Here is a 22,822-nt window from a genome sequence, read left to right as displayed (position 1 = left end):
CGGTTGTAAAGATATTTAGTGTCGGCGTGATAGTGGACAAACGCGATCGACCAGAATAGCCCGTGCACACGCGTACTTGGCCATCCTAGCTGTTATCGTTGATTGTAAGACATTACACAAAACACTCTCCCAAACTTTATAAGGTCGGAAAATGAAGCTTCAGAATATGTTCATATTGTAGACGCAGTTTCGTAGAGAGAATTGATTAATTATATGAGCATCAAAATCATGTCATTCCTTAGCGCCTTTGTCGTATCTTTGGCGTTGGATGAACATCACTCCGACCAGCATCTTTCATGCGCTAGGAACGAAACTCCAGTCATCACATATTGTATCCCACGAATGATCAACTCCACGCGTAGAAGATGTTTACAGCGTCCGACCGCTTACGTCACGTCACAGCACACCGAGTCCCACTCCCATACACCCTTGTTCTCATCGGCGCAACAAGTGGTGCTTGTTGCCGATCTGGTCTAGAACTTTTCCCGAGAAAAGTCAAGGTAGACCTTCTCGAGGTAGAGTATCCTGAGGCGAAAGATTCTATGCGGGAATAGGCTCATACGTGTTGTGAGCCTGGCGGTTGGAGAAAAGGTAGTAGATGATCATGCCGACGACGGGGAAAAGGAAGACAACGAGAGCCCAGATGACCTTGCTGGAGACAGGGCGGTTCGACTTGAAGATCTCAACTATTACACAAACGCGTCAGCTTCAGATGTCCACAACAACAAAGGCTGCAGAGATAAGACGGGACTGGAGATGTGAAAGACTTACTCCACGCGATGATGTCGAGCACAAGGACAATGAAACCCACGATGCCACCACCGGTACCTGCCTGCCACGGCTTCGCGGACTGGATGCTGACGGGTGCTGCTTCGACGAGCATGAAGAGCGAGAGCTCGAGGAGCATGGCGAGGACAAAGTTGAACATTTTCGCTAATAAAGACGGGTGCTGTGGAGGATATTGTGTTGTTCGGGTGTCTGTTATCTGCGGCGTTGGGATGAAAGAAGCTGGCGTTTATTGGGGAGGCCTGCCTGGTTTTGAGGAGGAAACGCGAGGCGGGGGCTGTGCTTTGAACCTACGTCACAGGAATATTAGCCAATAGACAGCCGCGCTAGTTGCTATCTGCTCGCGTGATCCGTCTAACAAGGCATGGATTCGTCTCTGACCCAGTTTCATCGGAGATCCTGCATCGTCATTCGTCGGACGTTCCAGTACGAAGCGACGACAATCCCTCTCGCAAGCTGAAATCGACTTCTTGTCAACAGTCCGGAGTTGGAGCACATACCTTCTTACAAAAAGCAAATATACAGGGCGTGAAAGCGTCTGAAATTCGTCATTTACGAAGAAGCTCGTATTTTCCAGACCGCTTTGTCTGTAGTGTAGGGCCACCTGTGCAGAATTCTTGCCAAAGCCTTCGATAGCCAAGGACCCTGAGCCAATATGTATGAATTCGCGTTTGCCACGGCTCACGACTTGAAAGGTACGAGTGCAATTCGTTCAAGAGAGGCAGACGGTACAACAGGCCGTCCTCGAGGTTTAGCTTTCATTTCGTGGTATCTTGATATGGAGCTGTGCATTTTCGAACGAATCAGTTTCGCTAGTTGTCAAGTCTCGACAAGACTGTTCTCTGAGCTCACTCGAATGCGCTGAAGATGTGTCCTGACTGCTATAGGATCAATTGCCCTCGCCCTCGTAAAGAACATGTCCTGCGGTAACGCCGGGGAGCCTGCGCGACAGAGACACCATTCTAGGCGTTGTTAGTAACTCAGGCATTCAGACATTCGTTCCAGTGTTACAAGAGTTACTTGAGGCGTCGTGCCTATAGGTAAATAACCAACGGCAATCCGTACGGCTAGAAACCATGTGGATTTGAGAGTGATGCCAGAAGCTTGAGAATGAGCGACATGGATGAGGAGAAAAGGTCGTGCAACTGCTTCGTCCTTACAGCAAGGCAGATCTTGTAGATACCTGTGGCATCACACCGTTGAAGAGAGAAATCCACCACGTTCAGATGTCTCGATAAAGTGATTGGGTACAACATTGGATGAAGCTCGTCGCCAGGAGAGCTCTTGCCCAGAAACATTTCTAAATTGAGGGTGTATCTGAAAGTCATGATCGGAGTCTATGGGGTTGATTGAGAGATCTGCTGACACATCAGAAGGTTGAATGATTTCTTTCCGTCGAAGCATGAGTCAAGATCGCCTTACAGCTTCGATCATACACGCCACTTCCTTGGCAGCAGCCTGCTGTTCGATAGCTGATGGCTCTTGCTCCGTTATGGCATTCAGCTGAAGCCTAAGCCAATATCCACTTGTTTGTACCTCGGGATGACAAGACACTACAGAAGATACTCTGTAGGCATTCGATTTCAAACCCCGCGGAAGCATCCACTTGAGCTACCCAAATCAGGCTTTGGCTTCAAAAGAAGATCGCCGTATGCTGTCGAGGACAGAATTTGAAATACATGCTGATCTTCCCTCAAGTTCCGTGCATGACAAAGGGCACAGTTCAACTCCAGCCAGCCTCTTTCTCCAGCGGTCTCAACGCTGACACGATTATGGAAAATGCTGAGATCAACATTCATCTATGATTTTATGCGCAGGTGCTAGCTTATCTCTGATGCGAAGGTTGGTTTCTTTGACTTGATCTAGCAGGTAGAGCTGAAAATGAATCCTCACGTTTGGTGACGCATTTCAGGGGTAATCAACGGAGTTTGACTATGACAAAGTGCTGAATCCTATCGCCGAATATCCTCAACGCTTGAGTAGTTTTCCAAAGAAGTGTTGTGGGGAGAGGGAGCAAGCCCTGTGAGCTGCGAGAGAAGAGCAGCGCTTAGAGACCGCAAGACAAAGAAGAGAAAGCCAGCTGAACTGAATGGTGGCAATTTGGCAGAGTACCACATAATCTTTCTTGGACGCAAGGAACGTGAGAGGTGACTGTCTAAGCGATCTGACATCCCGGTCAGTACTGAACGCCTTACGTCCTGAACACATATGATCAGCATTGCAGAGAATAACGTCGGCCAGGTACTCCTGAATATGCATTGCATCCTTGCGTTTCCGGGTAGGCGGGAGCATCACTTGTGCATACCTATCTGATTGAGAAAACATGCAGTAAATCGCTCAACTGGGCTTTTCCGTAGAGCGATCTTGTGCAAGTTTATTGAATGTCTTGGCTTTCTCGCTAGTTAATGCCATACTCGGCACTGATGCCGTGCTGACCTAGGAATGTCTGAACAGTGTTGGTTTGCTGTTGGCCTGAGAAATAATATGGCGTACCTGCATCTAAGGCTCGCTACCTCCACTGCCTTGATTGGCTTCTGAGTAAATGACCCTACCATGAGCCAACGACGATGATGTATGGAGCTGTCATGAGCTGAACTTGGTAAGTATATAGACTAAATTGGTACTGCTGCATAATAATGTAGTACAAACTTGGCAATCATAGCGATATGCAGCAACGCCTCGACTAAGACTGTACGAAAGTCGTCAGGGTAAACTAACAGTTACCACATGCAGTAGTCATCGCGGCATGGATGATACTCAGGAAGTGGTTTCCACGAGCGCCAGCTAGTCGAGCATTAGTTCGGCCTGGTAGTAAGAGATGTTACTTTTACGCGAGGTAATGAGTTACGGCCAAAGTACGCCGAGTGCGTGATTTTCCTTCCTCTAGATCGTTCTCGAGCCTTGGCCAGGGAGTTTATCCGCTCAGCAGCAGTTTCAGCGTATCAAGACTCATCCACGATTTGAGGCAATCGAGAATATACCTTGCTAGGTCTATCAAGATCACCAAGAGTCCAATCCTTAGAGTGCCATTCCACCGTACCGCATATGTCTTCTCAGCTGTGGCGTACATGTCTTCTCAGCTGATACCGCTTGAGAAGCGTTTAGACCGACTACGGCGTCTACTGAAAGGACCGAGAATCTGTTCATTAGGTAGAAACTACAAGGAACTTTATGCACAATCACCGTCACATCTGCTGTTGCAACAGAGGCGCCTAGGTTCCCAACACAGCCTATCATCATTGCCAATACGAACCACGAGGTATCAAGCATCTTGAGAGAAGAACAAACTACTAACACCTGTAGCCTAAAGCTGAGCACGGCGGTCATCGTACAGTAAATCTAACAGGACTGCGCTATTCATAGTAGACTAAGATGATCTCTGTATACCCCCTCTCCAGTTAGACTGGCGTACCTGAGACGCTAAGACGATTAGTACTTGGCAGGATGTGGCTGGCATGTAAGCGACAGGTTCTTGATTGGACCGATCCTAAGACTCTGTAACTCAGTGGTCATGCATGCGATGGAGAACGTTATGTCCAAACATCCACATTTGTGTAAAGACAGGAAAAGGGTTCCTTAGTCTTGCTCATCTAACAGCAAGTATCAAAGTTTTGATCAGCATACGTTTGCCCTCTAGTTCTTCAAACGTACCTCGAGTGAACGACCGCACACGTGATACATGTACATATTTGTATGTATAATACTGAATGTGTGCCCAGGCATCCGGATTGTAGAGTACCTTTCAATGCATCATGCCAAGTGCTGGAAGATGGGTCGTGGACCGTCGCTTGGAAGTGCCCCCGCCTGGCGGAAGAGCCAAGGCACTTGTCAGCCACAATTCTTTCATCTGACCTCTCACCATCTCCGCCCATTCACCCCATCCGTGCGCAACAATTCCCACGTTGTCTAACTTTACGCCGGCGTCTTGGAAGGCGGCGCTATTGAATGTTGCCGATTAGCGCTAGTACTCTGTGAGTTTCTCTCACTAAGAGCAAGCGTTGATTGGTGCCCCGTTACCTGTGATTGGGATTTTCCTACTCTGAACTCAGCCCTGCGGAGACTTCGGTCCCCTATCGGTCATTCTCTCCCAGCACAAGCTGAACTCCGACCTCAATCGGGCGATGGCCAAGCACGCCCAGACGACCAAGATCACATTATGAGAGCTTCTTTGCACTTCGGGAAACGATGCTTCCGTTTCCAGACGCCAGAGATCAACATACTGTCGCGGATGAGCATCCCTCCGCTCACTAATGTTCCTAGGCAATAGTTCCCTGCAGCACCTTACTGTCACCACGCCACAGGCTTTCACTCTCGCTTCGAAGTGCGATGGTGGCATATGCAGAAAGAATACGAGCCTCAGCGCTGTGGCTATCACCATTAACTTACACCATCTATGCATCACGGTGCTAGAAGTTCGTCCAAGCACTTGGTAGTGGTGGTCTAACGTCCAGAATCGATATTCACGACGTAACGATGCATGTGCGTCTCTCTAGGGAAGAGCTGAAGATGTGATCTCTGAGTTTGAACGAAGGCCGGTGGAATCGTGATCAAGTATAAAGAGGAGGAACTGCACCACCATAAGTCGACATCAGGCTCAAGCCAGACACACAATCACTCCTCAGTCTATCACTACTATTCCTTCGTTCACACAACTCCAATCGCTATAGATCAACCTTCACCATGCGCTTCTCTCAAGCCGCGTTGGTCGCCATTCTCGCGGCCACCACAGCTGCAAAGCCTATTGTAACCCGCCAGTCTGCCGATTTAAAGGCAGTCCAGGATTACAACGACTGCATCGAAGAGCACAATCCATCCAAGACATGCACCCCTCCGCCAATGAAACCTGAACCCAAGCCCGACAACAAGCCTGAACCAAAGCCAGACAACAAACCCGAGCCCAAGCCTGAACCCAAGCCTGATAACAAGCCTGATGACAAACCCGAGCCCAAGCCAGACAACAAACCTGAACCCAAGCCAGACGACAAGCCTGAACCCAAGCCAGACGACAAGCCTGAACCCAAGCCAGACGACAAGCCTGAGCCCAAGCCAGATGACAAGCCTGAACCCAAGCCTGAACCGAAACCAGACAACAAACCTGAGCCGAAGCCAGATGACAAGCCCGCTCCCAAGCCAGAGAAGGAGGAAGAGGAGAAGCCGAAGCCGAAGCCCGACGGCAAGCCAGATGAATACCCCACCGACGGCAAGCCTGAGAAGGAGGAAGAAAAGCCCCAGCCCAAGCCTGACGAAAAGCCCGACGATAAGCCAGAGAAGGAGGAAGAGAAACCCAAGCCGAAGCCCGACGGCTACCCTACCGACAAACCTGAGCCAAAGCCTGAGCCAAAGCCTGAAAAAGAGGAGGAGAAGCCAAAACCAAAGCCCGATGGCTACCCTACCGACAAGCCTGAAAAGGAGGAAGAGAAGCCTAAGCCTGATGGTTACCCTACTGATAAGCCTGAGCCAAAGCCTGAGCCAAAGCCAGAGCCAAAGCCCGAGAAAGAAGAGGAGAAGCCAAAGCCAGAGAAAGAAGAGGAGAAGCCGAAGCCTGACTACAAGCCTGAGCCTAAGCCTGAGAAGGAGGAAAAGCCTACTCCCAAGCCTGAGCCTAAGCCTGAGAAGGAGGAAAAGCCTACTCCCAAGCCTGCTCCCAAGCCTGAGAAGGAGGAGGAGAAGCCTACCCCCAAGCCTGAGAAGGAGGAAGAGAAGCCTGCTCCCAAGCCTGCCCCCAAGCCCGAAACCGACAAGTACGTCTTTGACGAGGAGATCACTCTCAAGTGCGAGGGTGGAAAGATTGTCATCACCGGCCACGCATACTAAACGATCGATATTGGTTCGGCGCGGTGAAAAACGTCTAAGAGAGCAAGACCCTGTTCAACAGTATTGCTTGCATGAATTGGCTATGATTCAATGCCAGACCTGTAACGGTCGAGGTGTATGATTTGACGAATATGTATATAACGACAGACGACTTGGTGGTGGTGGTGACCTTGGTCTCTCCTTCATAGTAATCTAATGTTTCTGACAATTTATGAACTTGCTGTGAAGAAGATTTGATTGTATGAATGGCGGAGGAGTTCCTTGTGCATCAACACTTTGTCTCCTGAGATGACTACAACCTTGAGCGAATTTCGACTATCGCTTGGATAACCAGCAGAGAAATGCTGCGAGTGACTGCCTGAGATCATACAGACAAGGTCAAGGGGATCTCAACTACCCAGCATTTGCTTAGCTCCTCGGTCGTGTGTTACCCAATATTGGCTTTTCGAATTATACACATTAAGGTATGAGTTTACGATAGGTATCGCACACACAGAAGATCCCCGTCTCGGAGTCGCAAAGCATAATTCGTCAGCCAAGCAACAACATTGCAAGTTGAGAATCCACTTTGGGCGAAGACACACCACTTTCACGCCTGGGGGCACTGGAATGCCTCCTACATAACGTATCTTGATAAAGACAGTAGTATGAACATGCGTCAGGCTCCCTGAATTTGTGCACGATCTGGCTCCGGGCTGTTTTCGCATTGAGCCTTGGGTACTGGTGAGGGTCACATGAGTCATAAGTCGGCGGCAAATAGAAAATCCCACAAAACAAGCCTTGTTTCGATTGGTATGAGCGTATGTACTAATAGAAGAGAGATGAGGGCTGTAAGTCTGAAGTATCGTTGGCAAACAGCAAGCGTCATGATGATTATGACCAAAACAGATTTCTGTGCTAGCTCATATATGAGCTATTGCTGCCTGCACTCTCTCTCTAAAATTATGTTGGTCGTGTGTGGAACATCTTCTCCTAAGCTGCGCTGGTTATGTGTCAAGTTCCGTACTTCAAAGAGATTTTCCATGACCCAAAGTTGAGAAACCAAACTTCTTGACGGCTGCCTAGGCCTTCGAACGCGCGTGCTCGCATTGGTACACCGAGCAGCCATTTGTCGAAGATTAGTTGGTTGATTGACTCTATTTCTGTATTACAATTATTGCGAAGTGGTACTGATAGCTTTTGCACGTAAAGGGGCTTGGGTTTTAAAGAACCAGGCTTACTACCGTGTTGGATCTATCTGCTTCTACATATTCCTGAACACGCTAGAGGTTTACCAAGACGATGATAAAAATCGTAATTGTCGAACCACAGGGTCCACAATTTCATATCGGCTGCATCAACTGGGCATCGGCGACTTCCACCGCGACGCCGTGGTCACGAATTGAACGAAACATATCTTCTCGCACAAAATGGTGACGTTGGGGACTTTCGCACGGAAAAGCATCTGGAGTAAATCGCTCATTGGTTCCATGGATAGAAACATCCACTTTTCGGTGTCCAGGCAGTCACGCCGACGGCGTACCCTCCTTCTTACCGAACATGACTGTTGAGCGCAGATGAGTTTTTGCAGAACCAAACATCCAAACGTATATAACAGTAGCAATATGCGCTATGTATTTCTGTCTACCGACTCCCCAGCATTTGCTTTCGTAGCAACAGTTTCCGGACAATATGGCTGAAAAGCCAAATACCACCGCACCCATGCCCACCACAGCCACGCCCATGGCCCTCGAGGCCCAATCGCAAAATTCACTCAGAAAGATTGACACCAAAGCTTCGGAGATATACGACAACATACCTATGTGGCGGAAATGCATTGTCGTCTTCGTGTTGAGTTGGTCAGTATTGAGTGCTAGTTTCTCCAGCACGTCACTGCTCAGTGCAAGCACGGAGATTGCACGGGATCTTCAGACAACAGAGCAAGTAGCCAAGTTGTCGACATCGGGACTAGTGTTTGCCATGGGTCTCTCGCCGTTGATCTGGTGTCCAATTGCACGAGTGAGTTGTGGCCTCGAAGCTCACGTTGCGGAAATGAACCACGCTAATTTGGGCTAGATAATCGGAAGACGAATGGCGTATACTGCGTGCCTTGCAGTCTTGATGGGCTTCACGGTGGGTGCAGCACTCGCGCCCAGTGCGAAGATCTATGTGACCATGCGCATCATGGCCGGAATACAAGGCTGCTACTTCCATGTTGCTGGACAGACAATACTCGCTGAGTATTTCCCGCCTGTGAGTACCCAAATATCCAGGTTTCGCAGGGCAGTTGTCGTCTAACACAAAAGTAGGTGCAACGAGGAACTGCCAACGGCTTCTTCCTGGCGGGCAATACACTTGGACCTCCTCTAGGGCCTTTAGTCGCGGGGATCATGATGACCTACACAACCTGGCGCAGTATCATGTGGCTCCAAGTTGCCATGATTGGTGTGGCGTTCGTTCTCGCTGTCATTTTCGTCCCGGCGGGCAGGTTAGATCAGCCAGGCCTGGCGTTGAATCTGAGAGGCTGGCAGGCTGTGGCGACGTTCAACCCTCTCCCCGTGTTCAAGCAGATGCGTTATCCGAACATCTCCCTCACGGTATGTCTTGCTCCTGACAAAAGATCTGGAGGAAGTTTCGCTGATATATTGTAGCATCTAAGCTGCGGATTCCTGAGCTGGTCGCAATACTCGGTACTGTCAGCACCACGACATATACTGAGCACGCGTTTTCTCTTGACATCCCCAATCTCGTCCGGCTTGTTCTATATCGCGCCTGCGACTGGCTTTCTCCTGGGCACTGTCGTGGGCGGGCGCTACTCGGACATGACAGTGCGAAAGTGGATTGACAGACGTGGCGAGCGCCTTCCCCAGGATCGGTTGAATAGCGGCATGTTAGCCTTCTTTGTCATCATACCACTGGCTTCATTGCTATATGGATGGGGTCTGCAGTGCAATAGCTGCTCAACCGAAAAAGTGGGACTGGCATTACCCATAGTAACCAGCTTCTTTACTGCGGCTGGGCTCCTTGCTGCGTTTGCCAGCTTGAACACATATTGCGCAGGTAAGGGTATTGGCTGAGTTGGTGAGGTATTGAGCTAACACTGTTGACAGAAGCAATACCAAAAAAACGCGGCGAAGTCATCGCAGGCAAATATATAGTTCAGTACACGTTCGCGGCGCTTGCGACCTCTCAATCTATTCCTTTGATGCAAGCTGTTGGAGTCGGGCCAGCTTCCACAATTGGTAAGTCTGAGAAGTGGATTGTCGCAATATAAACATCGTTCTGACTAGATTAGGTGTGATCTTGGTCCTCATCGCTGGATGTCTTACATTCTTAACTGCGAAATATGCTTCTTCGATGGAGGCATGGGCGGACGATACGCAAGAGAGCACCAAACAGGCACCGTGGCCTCAGTGACGGCCTAACGCAATCAACATTCGAAAAATGTTTATTCGATTCCAACACCATTAGGCAACAGGGTTGTGTCGGACGTCTCAACCTGTTGCCCATCCATTGCCCCATATTTCGGGCCAAAACGGAGTCTGCAGCGCATCGAATGTATGATTATCGAAACCCTGCATGTTCAGGTCATTGTCGGCAAGAAATTCCTGCAGCGACGGTTCAGCAAGCGCCATACCGGCTGTCATGGTCGGTCGGGCAAGCGAGTAAACGGTCTCTTGGTTCAGGTCCGACGGAAGGCGCGATATGCGTTGAGTGGAGTTGTTATTCAAAACACTTTGAATACTTTGTTCTATAGCATCAATATGCCTGCAGAACTCGTGCGCTCCGTAGTTGCCGCTCTGATTGAGCTGGCGCAGAAGCTCTACAGCATTATTGAAGTTGTCGCCATCACTTTGGCTTTGAGGGGATCTTAGCAAGCTCGATATGGCGAGAATCGTAGCAGACGAAAACAGGTATTGCATGTTAAAATAGTCAAATATAGCAAATGAACCTTGAACCCATGCTTCAGTGAGAAGACGGTACGAGTGTCGAGAGCATTGTATGCACGTCTCTGCTAGTGCAAGCGCACTGTCTGGGAGACCGGCTTTGGGGTTGATGGAAGGATCTGTCCAGGATTGCCGGTGAGTGCGGAGCACATGAAGGAGAATTGGTCGAGTAGCAAGAATGACACACTGATGTTGTTAGTCGTACGTTTCCCATTCATGAAATTTGCCACGGGTGCATACTTGGTTGAATGTAAGGTGAAGATAAACAATGTGATTCGACTGGGTGGTACATCTCTCACTATCCTCCAAATGTAACTGGGTAGGTAGGGCTTCCATCCATTTCGTAAGATCCTTCAGAGAAACCTGCACTCTCTGAGAAAACGGGCTGCAGTGTTTTCTTCTGCTGTATATGGCGCGAATGGACTGCGCAGAGAGTCTCGCCAGCTCAACACTCTGCAAAATATAGTCAACGTCGCCGAAGTCGACTTGAGCGTCATCTTCTAGCCCGACGCTGCTAGGAAGATCTACTAAGATGTCCTCGTCAGCAATGGATGACGGAAGACCGAGTTTCGATGCGCAAGTCCGGTCTAAAACGTAGACCGTCCACCACAGTCGCGTCCGATGTTCTCTCGCCAGGCGATTGCGGTATTGGTGTTCTGGAACGTTCATCTGCATGCCCATGATGATTGCAAGCCTAACTGCGGAGCTAGCAAAGAGGTATGCAGAATGTCGCCTATTGAGAACGTATGAATATAGGACCTATGATGTCAGCACACACGAACGTGCATTAGCAGTCGATTTCCGGCAATCTTACAAGTAGAAGCGCAATTTCAAGCGTATCCATTTGTGGCCTCTCAGCAGCCATTGTGACCATCTTCCGTGCTTGCGCATAGTATACCAACCCAGGAAAAGTGGCCTCTTGAGCCGCAGTCTTCGTCGAATAGGCCTCTCCAAGTGCAAAAAGTGCCAAGAGTTTGCAGACAACGAGTCTCTCGCCGTCACCACCATTAGCGATAACTTTTTCCAAAGCTTCTAGTACCACACTCTGGCGAACTATGTGATAGTACCGGCATACTGTATTTAAGGCCGCCTTGACCAGGAACCTTGCTCGAGCCGGAGTTGGGAAGGAATAGTGAGGTTCCGCGAGACGCAGCAACGATTCATCTCCTACATAACTCATTCGAGGGAGGTGGCTAATCGACTCCGTAATCAACGTCTGACGAAACCTAGTTGCGAATGCAGCGTCGGCAGCTTCATCGATGCGAATGGGCATATCCGAAGAAGACATGGGAAGAAACCATGGGCGATCTTCCAGGAGTGGATTTTGCACCGCATCTTGATTCTCGGCGTTACTATGAGACGATCCGAGACGCGGAGCATCAGATGCGGATGTCACGTTCGCATTGTTGTTGCGTAAACGTTCATTTTCTTTCAAGAGGTCCTCTACGTACCTTGACGTGTTAAGGGGATTTGAGTGGCGGAGGCTTGTCGCTTACTGTTGGCTCAGTTTGATGTTGCGGTCACGCGAAGGGTACTCGCATTCAGTTGGTCTTTCGGCGTCGCGGCAATTCGAGCACGGGTGCTCTCCAGAGCATTTGACCTTCCGTGAATGGCATCGTTGACAGCTGCTATGTTATTAGTAAGGGTAGTGGGATTGGGTCGAGTAATATCTCACGCGACAGACTTGGAGCCTTTTTTCTGCACTTGTCCTAACGATTCGGCTCTACCAATAGATGCCCGAGTTCGATTATGGGGTACTTTTGGCATCTCTCATGACAACACAAGTGATGGGACTGGTGACGCTTGTGCTGGGAGATGCATCGAAGAGGCTGGGAGTGAGGGTTGAGGCTAGGATCAAAACTCGGATGTATCTCGGGCTCTAGACGACACCGTCGCTCTATCTTAATAAAATTACATTAAGCACCGCAACAGACGTCCAGTATTCTTGAAAGGATGAATGCGCCGAGCTGATCCAGCATCGCACGCAGCATCCAAGAATGCCATTCATCAGACGGCACGCGCAAAACCCCCACAGTCACGTAATCCCCATATAGTAAACAGAGCCAATTTCTCGTATACCAACAGAACAACCCCCTGTCGTAAATACTCAAAAAGCGCAAGAACTCTAGAAGGAGCATCACCTGTCGAGACACTAACATTGAACCTGAATTCCTACTGAGCACAAGAGCCGATCAACAACCATCTCAGCCACCAGATCGTCGGGCTAGTGTCACTAATTCCGCGATTCCGCCCCTGCCACGCAGTTCCCCGCAACACCACCGAAAAGCTGGGGTAAACTTGCAGGGGGCCATCGACGTCGAGGGACGAGCCGATGCATGTGTGATTCCGCACCTGAGAATAGTATGCTATATATTGTTCTTGGGTATACTTACATATGCACCATGTGAAGCGAACTTCAATTTGAATCTTCCACGCGTTCATCACCAAAAGCCACCAGCATGATTTCCACCCTTACACCCCTCGCATCTCAAGCGCTGACCAAACATCCCATCCTCTCTATCCTCGCGCTCCTCGCCGCTCTACCATTCACCTACTTCCTATGCAACGAATACGTCCGCTACACACGGCGCATAAAGGCGTTTCCCGGGCCGCGCAACTGGCCCATCGTAGGCAACATCCCCGACATCAAGTACAACGCCGCAGAAAAGTACCGGCAGTGGAGCAAAGAGTACGGCGCGGTGTACCAGATCCAGCTGGGGAATGAGCCGGTGATAGTGGTGAACAGTGCGGAAGCAGCGCGGAAGATCTTCGGGGGGAATAGTCAGGCGTTGAGTTCTCGACCGGTGTTTTGGACGTTTCACAAGGTGGGTGCACTTCGCTTTGCTGGTAGTATGGTGGGTGTGAGACTGATTGATGGGGGCAGGTGCTTTCCAATACCGCGGGGACTACGATCGGTACATCGCCTTTCAATGAGTCGCTTAAACGCCGGCGCAAGGGCGCTGCGTCTGCGCTCAATAAACCCTCTATTGCGACGTATATCTCGCACCTCGATCTAGAGACCAAGGAGTTCGTCAAAGACGCGTTCGAGTCTAGCCAAGCGGGGACAGTGGGCGTGGACTGCATGCCGATGATTGAGCGGTTGTCGCTGTCGCTTGCTCTCACGTTGAACTGGGGCACGCGCATGGGTAGCCGAGAGGATCCCATGTTCCATGAGATTACTGAGGTAGAAGCCGCGATTTCCAAGTTTCGATCTACGACAGGCAATCTCCAGGACTATATCCCGGTGTTGCGGTTGAATCCGTTTAGCTTTGGGACGAAGAAGGCGAAAGAATACCGCAGGAGGAGAGACGTTTACCTTACGAAACTCAATAGGGACTTGGATGATAGGATGGAAAAGGGCGTTCACAAAACGTGTATTCAGGCTAATATCATCTTGGATAAGGAGGCGGGCCTGAATAAGGAGGAGTTGACATCAATCAGCTTGACTATGCTTTCTGGGGGTCTGGACACGGTTACGACGATTGTACAGTGGAGTGTTGCGCTACTGGCCCAACGACCAGACGTGCAGAAAAAGGCTGTCGAGGAGATCCGCAACTTCTACTCTGACACCGAGCCGCTCTGCGACGCAAACGACGACCAGAAGTGCGCGTACATCTGCGCGTTGGTCAGGGAGTGTCTGAGGTACTACTGCGTGCTGAGGCTGGCGCTTCCCAGGGCGACAGTCAAGGACATTGTGTACGAAGGCAAGTTAATTCCAGCCGGGAGCACAGTGTACCTAAACGCGTGGGCGTGCAATATGGGTAAGTTGCCAGCATTCCATAGATTGTTCAACGCTGACAGTGGTGAAGACCCCGACGTCTGGCACGACCCAGAGAACTTCCGCCCTGAGCGCTGGCTCGAGCAGCCCGACGCGCCGCTATTTACGTACGGTCTCGGCTACCGCATGTGCGCAGGCTCGCTCCTGGCAAACCGTGAATTGTATCTTGTCTTTATGCGGCTGTTGAACAGCTTTGAACTCATCCAGGATTCGGAGGTTGATGTGCATCCGGTGCGAGGCAGCGTGGATCCTACCAGCTTGGTGTGCATGTGCAGACACTACAAGGTCATTTTCAAGCCGAGGAATGAGACGGCGCTGAGGGCGGCGTTGGATGCGGCGGATGCGCGGTTATCGGGAGCTTAGGATAGTTTATCTGATGAGTTGACATGCTTGAAGACTTGAACATTGAACGAAAGCGAATGTGCATGTGAGTGACATGGAAGACGCAGAAGATGCGGTGGTCTTGGCATTGCAGGGATACTCTCTCCGCACGAGCAGGGGTCGTCATGGTTATCGCAACTCCACCATGTCCTGTTCAAACCAGTATCACTAGCAGACCAGGGTCTGTTGAGATCTTTGGAACCTGCGTATAACTGTAATTGCCATCTTGATCGCCTGGCGAAGTGGCGCTCATTTCCACTAGTGGGTCGTGTTCCACTCAATAAGAGCTCAGATCAATCTATTGCATGCGCTGATGCTTTTTCTTCCCCTCTATCAGTCACGTCTCACTTCAATGCGATGAATGAGCCACCGTGCACATGGTAGCAAACGGCCGTTCCACGAACAGCGGGTGGCTGCAAGAGGGAGTGATTCGGGGAAGCATGCTGGGCAAGACGATGCTCCCCACCGACGAAGAGCTAGGCAAGAAAGACGACGACCACCGATACAAGCCAGCGCGGCATCCCAGCTCGTCGACGTCGAGCCCCCCATTTCGCTGGCGAAGACGCCGGGTGTACTTGGTGGTGTTGGGCTTCCTCGCCCTCTCGCTGGTCCTGCACATCTTCCGCTCACCCAGGTCGTTCGAGGACAAGAAACGACTGCTGCTGTTCCCGTCGACTAGACCACCACCCCCAAAATACGCCGAAACAGCGTTTGAAAGCGACAGAGAGCCTACGGGACCGCCCCCAGGCACGCGGATAAGCAGAGATGGGGTGATACCACACACGTATGACGGCCAAATCAGGTTCTTCCGCCTCGCCAAATCGCTGCGCGCCACTACATCGCTCACCAATGGCTATCAGTCCACGAACCGGAATGTCGTATTTGCCATATCTAGCCTGAAGAGCGCAGGCAACCTTCTCCCGATGATATGCGACATGACAACGTGGAACAGGAATTGGGTACACGCTGTATTTGTGGGGAGGGAAGATATACCGTTGGATACCTTGCTGGAAATCAACGGCGTGGACAAGACAAAGTGTCCGGCGTTTTGGCACGATGCGCGGCCTGACTATGCCGAGTACAGCACGGATGCGCGAGCGGAATTGATTGTAATGGCTGCGCTATCGCATATTCATGAATTCCTGCGACCGCAGGTGGTTATCACGGATGATGCGAGATTGGAGGATACGTTTTTCGTCAAAGCATCAAGGGTCAAGACGGAGACGCTTGAGATTCCCCTAATCGAGATACCGCAGAATAGGTGGGAGGACTTCGCGTGGATGACGAGGCTCGATGTAGGATCACTGAGTAGTTGGTTTCTCCCCACGGTCGATCTTCTGATACAGGTTCCACCCGATTCGGCGAGCGTGTTGCGACTGCTCAAGTCTATCAAGGAGGCTGATTACAAGGGTCTGAAGCCGCCGCGTATCACTCTGGAGCTTCCTGCAGATATGGATATAGCCCTCAAGCAGCGTCTGGAGACATTCGATTGGCCTCCAGACAACAACCCCTCCAACAATATCGTCCTCAGACGCCGCATCGCCAACCACGGTGTGACACAGGAGGAATCCGCTATCCGCTTCCTGGAGCTCTTCTACCCTACTGACAGCAATTCGCACGTTCTATTGCTGTCACCCCAGGCGCAACTCTCTCCGCAGTATTTCCACTACCTCACCTACACGCTGCTGGAGTACAAATACTCCTCGTTCGGCGGAGTTGACAACGCCAACCTAATGGGGTTGAGTCTCGAACTCCCCTCTGCCCTCCTCGACGGCAAGACGGAGCTCATCCCACCCACAACAAAGAACATGCACAACGAGCGGTACAAGAAACTGCGCCCTGACACTCCAAGTGTGCCATTCCTATGGCAAGCGCCCAACAGCCACGCCACGCTTTTCCACGGCGACAAGTGGGCAGAACTGCACTCCTTCCTCCGGCACCGCGTCGCCAAACACCATCAATCCTCTAAACCAGCCGCGAGACAAAAACTCGTATCAGAGACGCTGCCCAGCTGGACAGAGTACATGCTCGAATTCATGCGCGCCCGCGGCTACGCACTGCTCTACCCCGCCACAACGTCCGCCGACGCACTCGTCACAATCCACAACGAACTGTACCACGCGCCGGAAGAATACGCCCCCGCGTCTCGCGCGAAGACAGAGAAAGCGGATGACGCGCCCGCAGATGTTCCGAACGAGGCGTTCCTCCGCGCCCCCTCGTCGCCGCGCGCCCCAGTCAATGCTGAGCGCCCGCTCTCCCCTGCCTCGCGGCCCCTACACCAACTTCTCCCCTTCAACGGCGATCTGCCTGAGGTGGCTCATCTACCGCGCCTCCTGCACGACGGGACGAGGGTCAGTGCGAGTAAAATGGGTAGGGTGGCGGTGACATATGCGGATGAGTTCCGCGTGGAAGTCGGTGGATGTGCGGTGTACAAGGATAAGAAGAGGAAGGTGGTTAGTGGGGAGGCGGGGGATTTGTTCTGCTATGGGGATGAGGATGAGGGGGATTGGGTTGAGGCTGTGGTGGTTGATGAGGGGTTGGTGGGGAAGGGGTTGGGGGTGGTGAGCGCGACGAGTGGGATGGCGAAGGAGAGCGTTGTGGTGTCTGCTATGGCGTCTGCTGTTGTGGTGGATGATTTCTAGGTTTTTGGGGGTTTGTATGTTTGGTAGATGGGTGGTGGGGGTTTTGTTGTGGATATGTTTGGATATATAAGATGTAGTGTATTTTGTTTCTTTCTCACCAAAAATAAAGAGAAACCAGCTCAAATATTTAACCTGCATACCCATCTACCTGTGAAATTCGTGTCTACACAATACATTCCTGAAATGTTGAGAAAGCGTAGATTCTTGGTGTGAATTGACGGGTAGACGTCGTTGACAGGTGGGCTCTCGCTTAGTCGAGATAGCAGGGATCAATTCACGATGCTCTTAGCAAGATAAGGCAACCAAAATAGAAGATCAGATGCTCCAATGAGAGTGGGCTAGGGATCTACCATCAACACACAGGACGCACAATTTTCTCAAAGATGTTAAACGTAGTTGTCATGCTAATGCAAGATTTCTGGTTCTAGGTACTTCTCAGCGGGTTGCACACGGGTGGCGATGTGGGGAGCGCTAAGCATCACTGGCTGGCCATGTCATGCATCTACAAGTCGAACTTTTTTCGCCGTTTGCTCAGATCACCGCCGCAACATCACCGCCACCGTCTGATTCTCGCACCTGGGCGCTGTTCTCTTTCCTTGCTTCGTGGTGTAGCAGTCGTGTTTTTGTTTTGTATGCAATTTAATACCACCTAGACTCTTCGACATGCTCGCGCGGGCAGCAGGGCGGAAGCTCCGCAGAGACGCCTTTAGGACCACGACACAACCGCACAGCCAGCAATTGTCGCTGCCATGGCTGTGTCCACGCCAAATACGATGGACCTCGGTGACGACAAACACATACGACGCCCGGCGGCAACGGCTGCCGGGCTCGACACCACCACGGCACCAGACACGCTCGCTCGCCACAGAGGCCGAAGTGCAGGCTGCCCCGTCCGACCTGCCCTTTGACGGCTTCATGGGGGCGTGGGCCCCGCGCGCACAGCCGGCGGACCTCGCCAGCCTGCAGCACTGGGACACGTCGCGGCCGCTGATTGTGAACGAGATGAGCACGGCGGTGCCCAACGGGTTCCGCAGCCACCAGGGCTTCGGGGCCGACCCCACGGAGCTGCACCAGAACCTGTACGCCTGCCTGCGCGTCGGCCGCATCGACCGCGCCGCCATCATCGTCGACCGGCTGGCGGCGCTGTACGAGCCGTCGGCGCCCGAGGTGGTGGACGCGCACAACAACTTCCTGCAGGCCATGTTCGAGCTGGCCCAGCAGGACCCCCAGCCCGACTCGCTGGCCCGCATCGAGGAGTGGTACGACGCCCACATGGTGCGCAACGCCATGCAGCCCAACGCCCACACGTTTGTCACGCTGCTGCGCGCCGCCATGTCCTTCCTCGACGGCGACGCCCAGGAGGACGCCGTGCGCCGCTTCCTCGCCATGGCCGACCAGTGCGCGCCCGAGCTCGTCGACGACATCAACGCCTCGCCCGACTTCACCGACGAGGAGTGGGACACGCTGATCCGCCTGCAGCCCGACGCCTACGACGAGCCGCCGTCGGTGCACGACGTCCAGGAGCTGCACACCACCACGCCCGCCGCCCACCGCAACCTCGTCGAGCACGGCCTCTTCACCCCGCAGCACATCCGGCCCGTGGCGCAAAAGGGCCTGGGCCTCGACTCGCTGAAGCAGGCCCTCGCCATCTTCGAGCCCGGCCACGAGCTGCCCTACCCGCACGACATGGCGGGCTCGCCCGAGGACAAGGACCAGGCCTACGCCTACGCCCGCCAGCTGCGCATGGAGGAGGACTCGATCGGCGCCGCCGTCGAGCGCTGGAAGCAGGAGGACATGAAGCTGCAGGACATGGGCATCCACGGCGTGCTCAACAGCAAGCCCATCCAGGCCCTCATGTACAACTGGTACACGGCCCTGCTGCCCCTCTTCAAGAAGGAGATCGACCACGCCAAGGCCGTCGAGAACCCGCGCGACGACGCCTTCGCCTACTCGGCCTGGCTGCAGCAGTGCAAGCCCGAGAAGCTGGCCGCCATCACCATCTCGCGCGTTCTGCAGGCCTGCGTGCGCGGCAAGGGCCACGACGAGGCCAACCTCAAAATCTCCGCCATGACCACGGCCATTGGGACGGAAATCCGCGACTATCTCAACAGCGACACCCAGGCGCGCAAGGAGGCCTTCCTGAAGAAGCAGCGCAGGGAGACGCGCCAGCGCCTGGTCGACCACCTCTCCAAGACAAAGACCGACACCGAAGCGCCCGCACCTGCCCCCAACACCCACACGGCGCTGTTCGAAAAGACCGACATTCCACAGTCCGTGCGCATCAAAGTGGGCGCCCTCGCGCTGGAGCTCTTGCTGCAGTCGGCCACCATCACCGTCACAGCCGACGACCCCAAGACAGGCGACAAGATAACCAGCACCCACGCCGCCTTCCACCACCAAATCGGCTATTTTCAGGGCAAGAAGATTGGATGGGTCGCCCCACACTACGAGGTCATCAACAAGCTCCGCACTGAGCCTGTCCATGGTGTGCAGACAGTCAAGCTCCCCATGCTAGTCGAGCCCAAGGCCTGGTCGGCCTACGACGTTGGCGCTTACTACACAACCCCAGAGAAGGTTGTGCGCCAAAAGGCCGGCGACACTGCACAGAAAGCGTATGCCCGGACGGCAATTGAGAACGGCGATATGGTCAAAGTTCTTGCAGCACTGGATCTGCTGGGCAGAGTGCCTTGGCAAATCAACTCGTCGGTACTCAACGTCATGGCCGAAGTCTGGAACTCGGGCCAGGGCCTCGCAGGCATCATACCTGAGAAGTCCGACTTGGAGCGTCCTGTTGAGCCCCCGGCCGACGCAACGTACCAAGAGCGAGCCACGTGGGGAAAGAAGCTGCAGGATTATGAGAATCTGAAGTCTGGTTTCCACTCGCAACGGTGCTTTCAGAACTTCCAGTTGGAGACTGCAAAGGCGTTTGTCAACGAGAAGAAAATGTTCTTTCCACATAGCGTTGACTTTCGTGGGCGTGCATACCCAATACCTCCTATCCTCAACCACATTGGGTCGGATGTGGCGAGAGGTCTTTTGAAGTTCGCAAACGGGAAAGAGCTCGGGACGGTTGGCTTGCAGTGGCTCAAGGTTCATCTCGCTAACCTCTACGGCTTCGATAAGGCTAGTCTGCGGGAACGCGAACAGTTTGCTATGGATCATATGGAGGATATTGTCGATTCTGCAACCAACCCACTGGACGGCAAACGCTGGTGGGTCAAGGCGGAGGATCCTTGGCAATGTCTTGCGTGCTGTATCGAGCTGAAGAAAGCTATGGACTGTCCCGACCCGACTAAATTTCTCTCCCAGCTACCAGTGCATCAGGATGGAACTTGCAACGGTCTGCAACATTACGCGGCTTTGGGAGGTGACGAGGCAGGTGCTCGTCAGGTCAACCTCGAACCGTCAGACCGACCGCAGGATATCTACACTGGTGTTGCTGATTTGGTCAAGGAAATGGTCGTCAAGGATGCTGCAGGTGGTCATGAGTGTGCCAAGTTTATCGACGGCCACATCACCCGAAAGGTCGTCAAGCGAACCGTCATGACAAACGTCTACGGTGTGACGTTCATGGGAGCCACAGCCCAAGTGCACGACGAACTGAAAAACGCCTTCCCCGATTTCAAGGAAACCAAAACCGTCAAGTCCCTGCACGCTGTTGCTCTGTATGTCGCATACAAGATCTTTGATGCTCTAGGCAAGATTTTCAACGGCGCTCAGGAAATTCAGTACTGGCTTGGCGAGTGCGGTGATCGCATTACAACGTCTCTCACTGCCGAACAGGTCCGAAGAATTCAGTGGCGTTATGAAGGCAAGGACTCGATGTTTGACCCTAGATTCAAGGCGCCAAAGGGTGCAGTAAGTGGATCGCTTATCAACAAGCTGAACAAGGGCATGGAGGCTTTCAAGACGAGTATCATCTGGACGACTCCGCTCAAGATGCCCATCGTCCAACCCTACAGAAAAAGCGGCGTCCAGAAGATTAAGACTAAGATCCAGGATATTACCGTTATGAAGAAGTCGATCTCAGACGTTGTCGACAGACGCAAGCAACTCCAGGCTTTCCCACCCAACTTCATCCACTCTCTCGACGCGACTCACATGACCCTTTCGGCACTCAAGTGCAGCGAGATGGGCCTCGACTTTGCCGCCGTGCACGACAGCTTCTGGACGCACGCTTCTGATATCCCGAAGTTGAACGTCATCCTCCGCGACGCTTTCGTGCGCATGCACTCTGAGGACATCATGGGCCGTCTAACTGCAGAGTTCTCGGCGCGCTACGCAGGAGCCATGCACCGCGCAAACCTGTTCTGCAGCTCGCATGTCGGTCACGAGATCTCGAAATGGCGATACCATCACCGCAAAACTACTGGCAGTGCCGCCGTCGGTCGCCATGGAACGGCGTCGTTCGAGGAGGTAGCGCTGGAGTCGCAGAGGCAGGAGTGGCTTGCCAGCGAGGACCCGGAGCTGAGGAAGAAGGGCGAGGAAATGGTGACGCCGACGAGCATCTGGCTCGCTAACCCGGATCCACGCGCGATTGCGAGTTTCCGCCTCCACCTGCTCGGTGAGACGAAGACAGCGACGAAGGATTCAAAGACGTTTTCCGAAGTCAAGGATAAGATTCTCGGCGCTGAAGCTGAGGCCGTCGAGGCCGAAACTGAAGCTGAAGCTGAAGCCGAAACAGAAGCCGACGTCGACGTCCCAGACCGCGACATCTTCGAACAACTCGCACAAGACGAAGCCGACGACTCCTCAACCCCATCAAAACTCAAATCCCCCGCCGCCGCAATGGGCGACAAAGCCTCGGTCCAAGTCTGGATCCCGCTCACTTTCCCCCCGGTCCCCAAAAAGGGCGGCTGGGACGTCTCCCGCCTCCGCGAGTCGGAGTACTTCTTCTCCTGACTCAGCCCGGCGCTGCGCGGCGACGCTATGAGAGACTTGTTCCGCACTAGTGGGACGTGGCCGATTGATGCTACGCCGGAGAGCTATCGTATTAGCCAGTTTCCTGCGCATGGTGAGTGTGGGTGGCATGTTCTCGAATCGAGTCGCAGGGTGTGGAGGGCGGAGAATAAGGGGAGTAGTACGCTTGAGGGACGGAAGAGGAAGGAGGGCGAGACGAGGGGGAGGAAAAGCAAGATGGAGAGGCCTATGTGATTGGAAGGGTTGGGGTTTTTTGGGGTTTTTATGGGCGTTTTTTTTTGGTGGGGGAACTTGGATGGGGGGGTTGCATCGCATTGTATGGCATAGCATGGCTTGGTGTTGGGTTTTCGTGGAGTTTTCGGGATAGGGCTAAAAGATGGTTGGGCGCGTTTGGGCGCGCGAGACGACGGTTTGAAAGAGTGTAGGAGGAAGGGGCGCTTGGGATTCCCTCACCTCATGTATTATGTATTTACCACTTGACGCCATGACACACTACACTACACTACACACCTTTTGTACGAGTATTTAGATACCAATAGATGAACTGTTTGATTATAGTATCGACTTAGTTGTAT

General features: G+C 52.6%; 8 protein-coding genes across 8 annotated transcripts; 5 read left to right on the top strand and 3 right to left on the bottom strand.

Moving 5' to 3' along the window:
- Positions 1 to 190: 190 nt before the first annotated feature.
- P153DRAFT_431366 (uncharacterized protein) lies at positions 191 to 997 on the bottom strand. The gene is made up of 2 exons (XM_033672894.1): positions 772 to 997; positions 191 to 686 (listed from the first exon to the last, which is right to left on the bottom strand). Exons 1-2 carry the CDS (start codon positions 926 to 928, stop codon positions 541 to 543), a joined length of 303 nt encoding a protein of 100 aa, XP_033523797.1. The 5' UTR covers positions 929 to 997; the 3' UTR covers positions 191 to 540.
- Positions 998 to 3,398: 2,401 nt separating this feature from the next.
- On the bottom strand, positions 3,399 to 4,056 carry P153DRAFT_356985 (uncharacterized protein; the record flags this gene model as incomplete). The annotated part of the gene is made up of 3 exons (XM_033666693.1): positions 3,399 to 3,475; positions 3,505 to 3,570; positions 3,855 to 4,056. The coding sequence occupies 3 exons, from the start codon at positions 4,054 to 4,056 to the stop codon at positions 3,399 to 3,401; spliced, it is 345 nt and encodes a 114-aa protein (XP_033523796.1).
- Positions 4,057 to 5,411: 1,355 nt separating this feature from the next.
- P153DRAFT_396676 (uncharacterized protein) lies at positions 5,412 to 6,600 on the top strand (the record flags this gene model as incomplete). The annotated part of the gene is made up of 1 exon (XM_033671502.1): positions 5,412 to 6,600. Exon 1 carries the CDS (start codon positions 5,467 to 5,469, stop codon positions 6,598 to 6,600), a length of 1,134 nt encoding a protein of 377 aa, XP_033523795.1. The 5' UTR covers positions 5,412 to 5,466.
- A 1,671-nt stretch (positions 6,601 to 8,271) lies between these two features.
- Positions 8,272 to 9,996, top strand: P153DRAFT_385617 (putative MFS transporter; the record flags this gene model as incomplete). Its single annotated transcript, XM_033670449.1, has 6 exons — positions 8,272 to 8,598; positions 8,656 to 8,832; positions 8,889 to 9,176; positions 9,231 to 9,639; positions 9,690 to 9,821; positions 9,875 to 9,996. The coding sequence occupies 6 exons, from the start codon at positions 8,272 to 8,274 to the stop codon at positions 9,994 to 9,996; spliced, it is 1,455 nt and encodes a 484-aa protein (XP_033523794.1).
- On the bottom strand, positions 9,926 to 12,329 carry P153DRAFT_316318 (uncharacterized protein). The gene is made up of 5 exons (XM_033664987.1): positions 12,202 to 12,329; positions 12,023 to 12,151; positions 11,341 to 11,977; positions 10,767 to 11,285; positions 9,926 to 10,712 (listed from the first exon to the last, which is right to left on the bottom strand). The coding sequence occupies exons 1-5, from the start codon at positions 12,291 to 12,293 to the stop codon at positions 10,074 to 10,076; spliced, it is 2,016 nt and encodes a 671-aa protein (XP_033523793.1). The 5' UTR covers positions 12,294 to 12,329; the 3' UTR covers positions 9,926 to 10,073.
- Positions 12,330 to 12,985: 656 nt separating this feature from the next.
- Positions 12,986 to 14,708, top strand: P153DRAFT_340210 (cytochrome P450; the record flags this gene model as incomplete). Its single annotated transcript, XM_033665863.1, has 3 exons — positions 12,986 to 13,351; positions 13,411 to 14,287; positions 14,336 to 14,708. The coding sequence occupies 3 exons, from the start codon at positions 12,986 to 12,988 to the stop codon at positions 14,665 to 14,667; spliced, it is 1,575 nt and encodes a 524-aa protein (XP_033523792.1). The 3' UTR covers positions 14,668 to 14,708.
- A 129-nt stretch (positions 14,709 to 14,837) lies between these two features.
- On the top strand, positions 14,838 to 17,397 carry P153DRAFT_423003 (uncharacterized protein; the record flags this gene model as incomplete). Its single annotated transcript, XM_033672403.1, has 3 exons — positions 14,838 to 15,319; positions 15,365 to 17,221; positions 17,328 to 17,397. Exons 1-3 carry the CDS (start codon positions 15,063 to 15,065, stop codon positions 17,395 to 17,397), a joined length of 2,184 nt encoding a protein of 727 aa, XP_033523791.1. The 5' UTR covers positions 14,838 to 15,062.
- A 593-nt stretch (positions 17,398 to 17,990) lies between these two features.
- Positions 17,991 to 22,229, top strand: P153DRAFT_385613 (DNA/RNA polymerase; the record flags this gene model as incomplete). The annotated part of the gene is made up of 1 exon (XM_033670448.1): positions 17,991 to 22,229. One exon carries the CDS (start codon positions 17,991 to 17,993, stop codon positions 22,227 to 22,229), a length of 4,239 nt encoding a protein of 1,412 aa, XP_033523790.1.
- Between the last annotated feature and the right edge of the window lie 593 nt (positions 22,230 to 22,822).

This window comes from Dothidotthia symphoricarpi, assembly GCF_010015815.1.
Source record: "Dothidotthia symphoricarpi CBS 119687 unplaced genomic scaffold P153scaffold_10, whole genome shotgun sequence".
Taxonomy (NCBI): Eukaryota; Fungi; Ascomycota; class Dothideomycetes; order Pleosporales; family Dothidotthiaceae; genus Dothidotthia; species Dothidotthia symphoricarpi.
Note: the sequence above shows the minus strand (reverse complement) of the source record. Positions and strands in the feature narration are given on the sequence as shown.

Bases quoted from the DNA above. Each gene is read 5' to 3' on its own strand.
- P153DRAFT_431366 (XM_033672894.1), bottom strand. From the start codon at position 928: ATGTTCAACTTTGTCCTCGCCATGCTCCTCGAGCTCTCGCTCTTCATG. The intron at 687-771 runs GTAAGTCTTTCA...TTTGTGTAATAG, and splicing joins GCTCGACATCATCGCGTGGA to TTGAGATCTTCAAGTCGAAC.
- P153DRAFT_316318 (XM_033664987.1), bottom strand. From the start codon at position 12,293: ATGCCAAAAGTACCCCATAATCGAACTCGGGCATCTATTGGTAGAGCC. The intron at 11,286-11,340 runs GTAAGATTGCCG...CTGACATCATAG, and splicing joins TTGAAATTGCGCTTCTACTT to GTCCTATATTCATACGTTCT. The intron at 10,713-10,766 runs GTATGCACCCGT...TAACAACATCAG, and splicing joins TTCACCTTACATTCAACCAA to TGTGTCATTCTTGCTACTCG.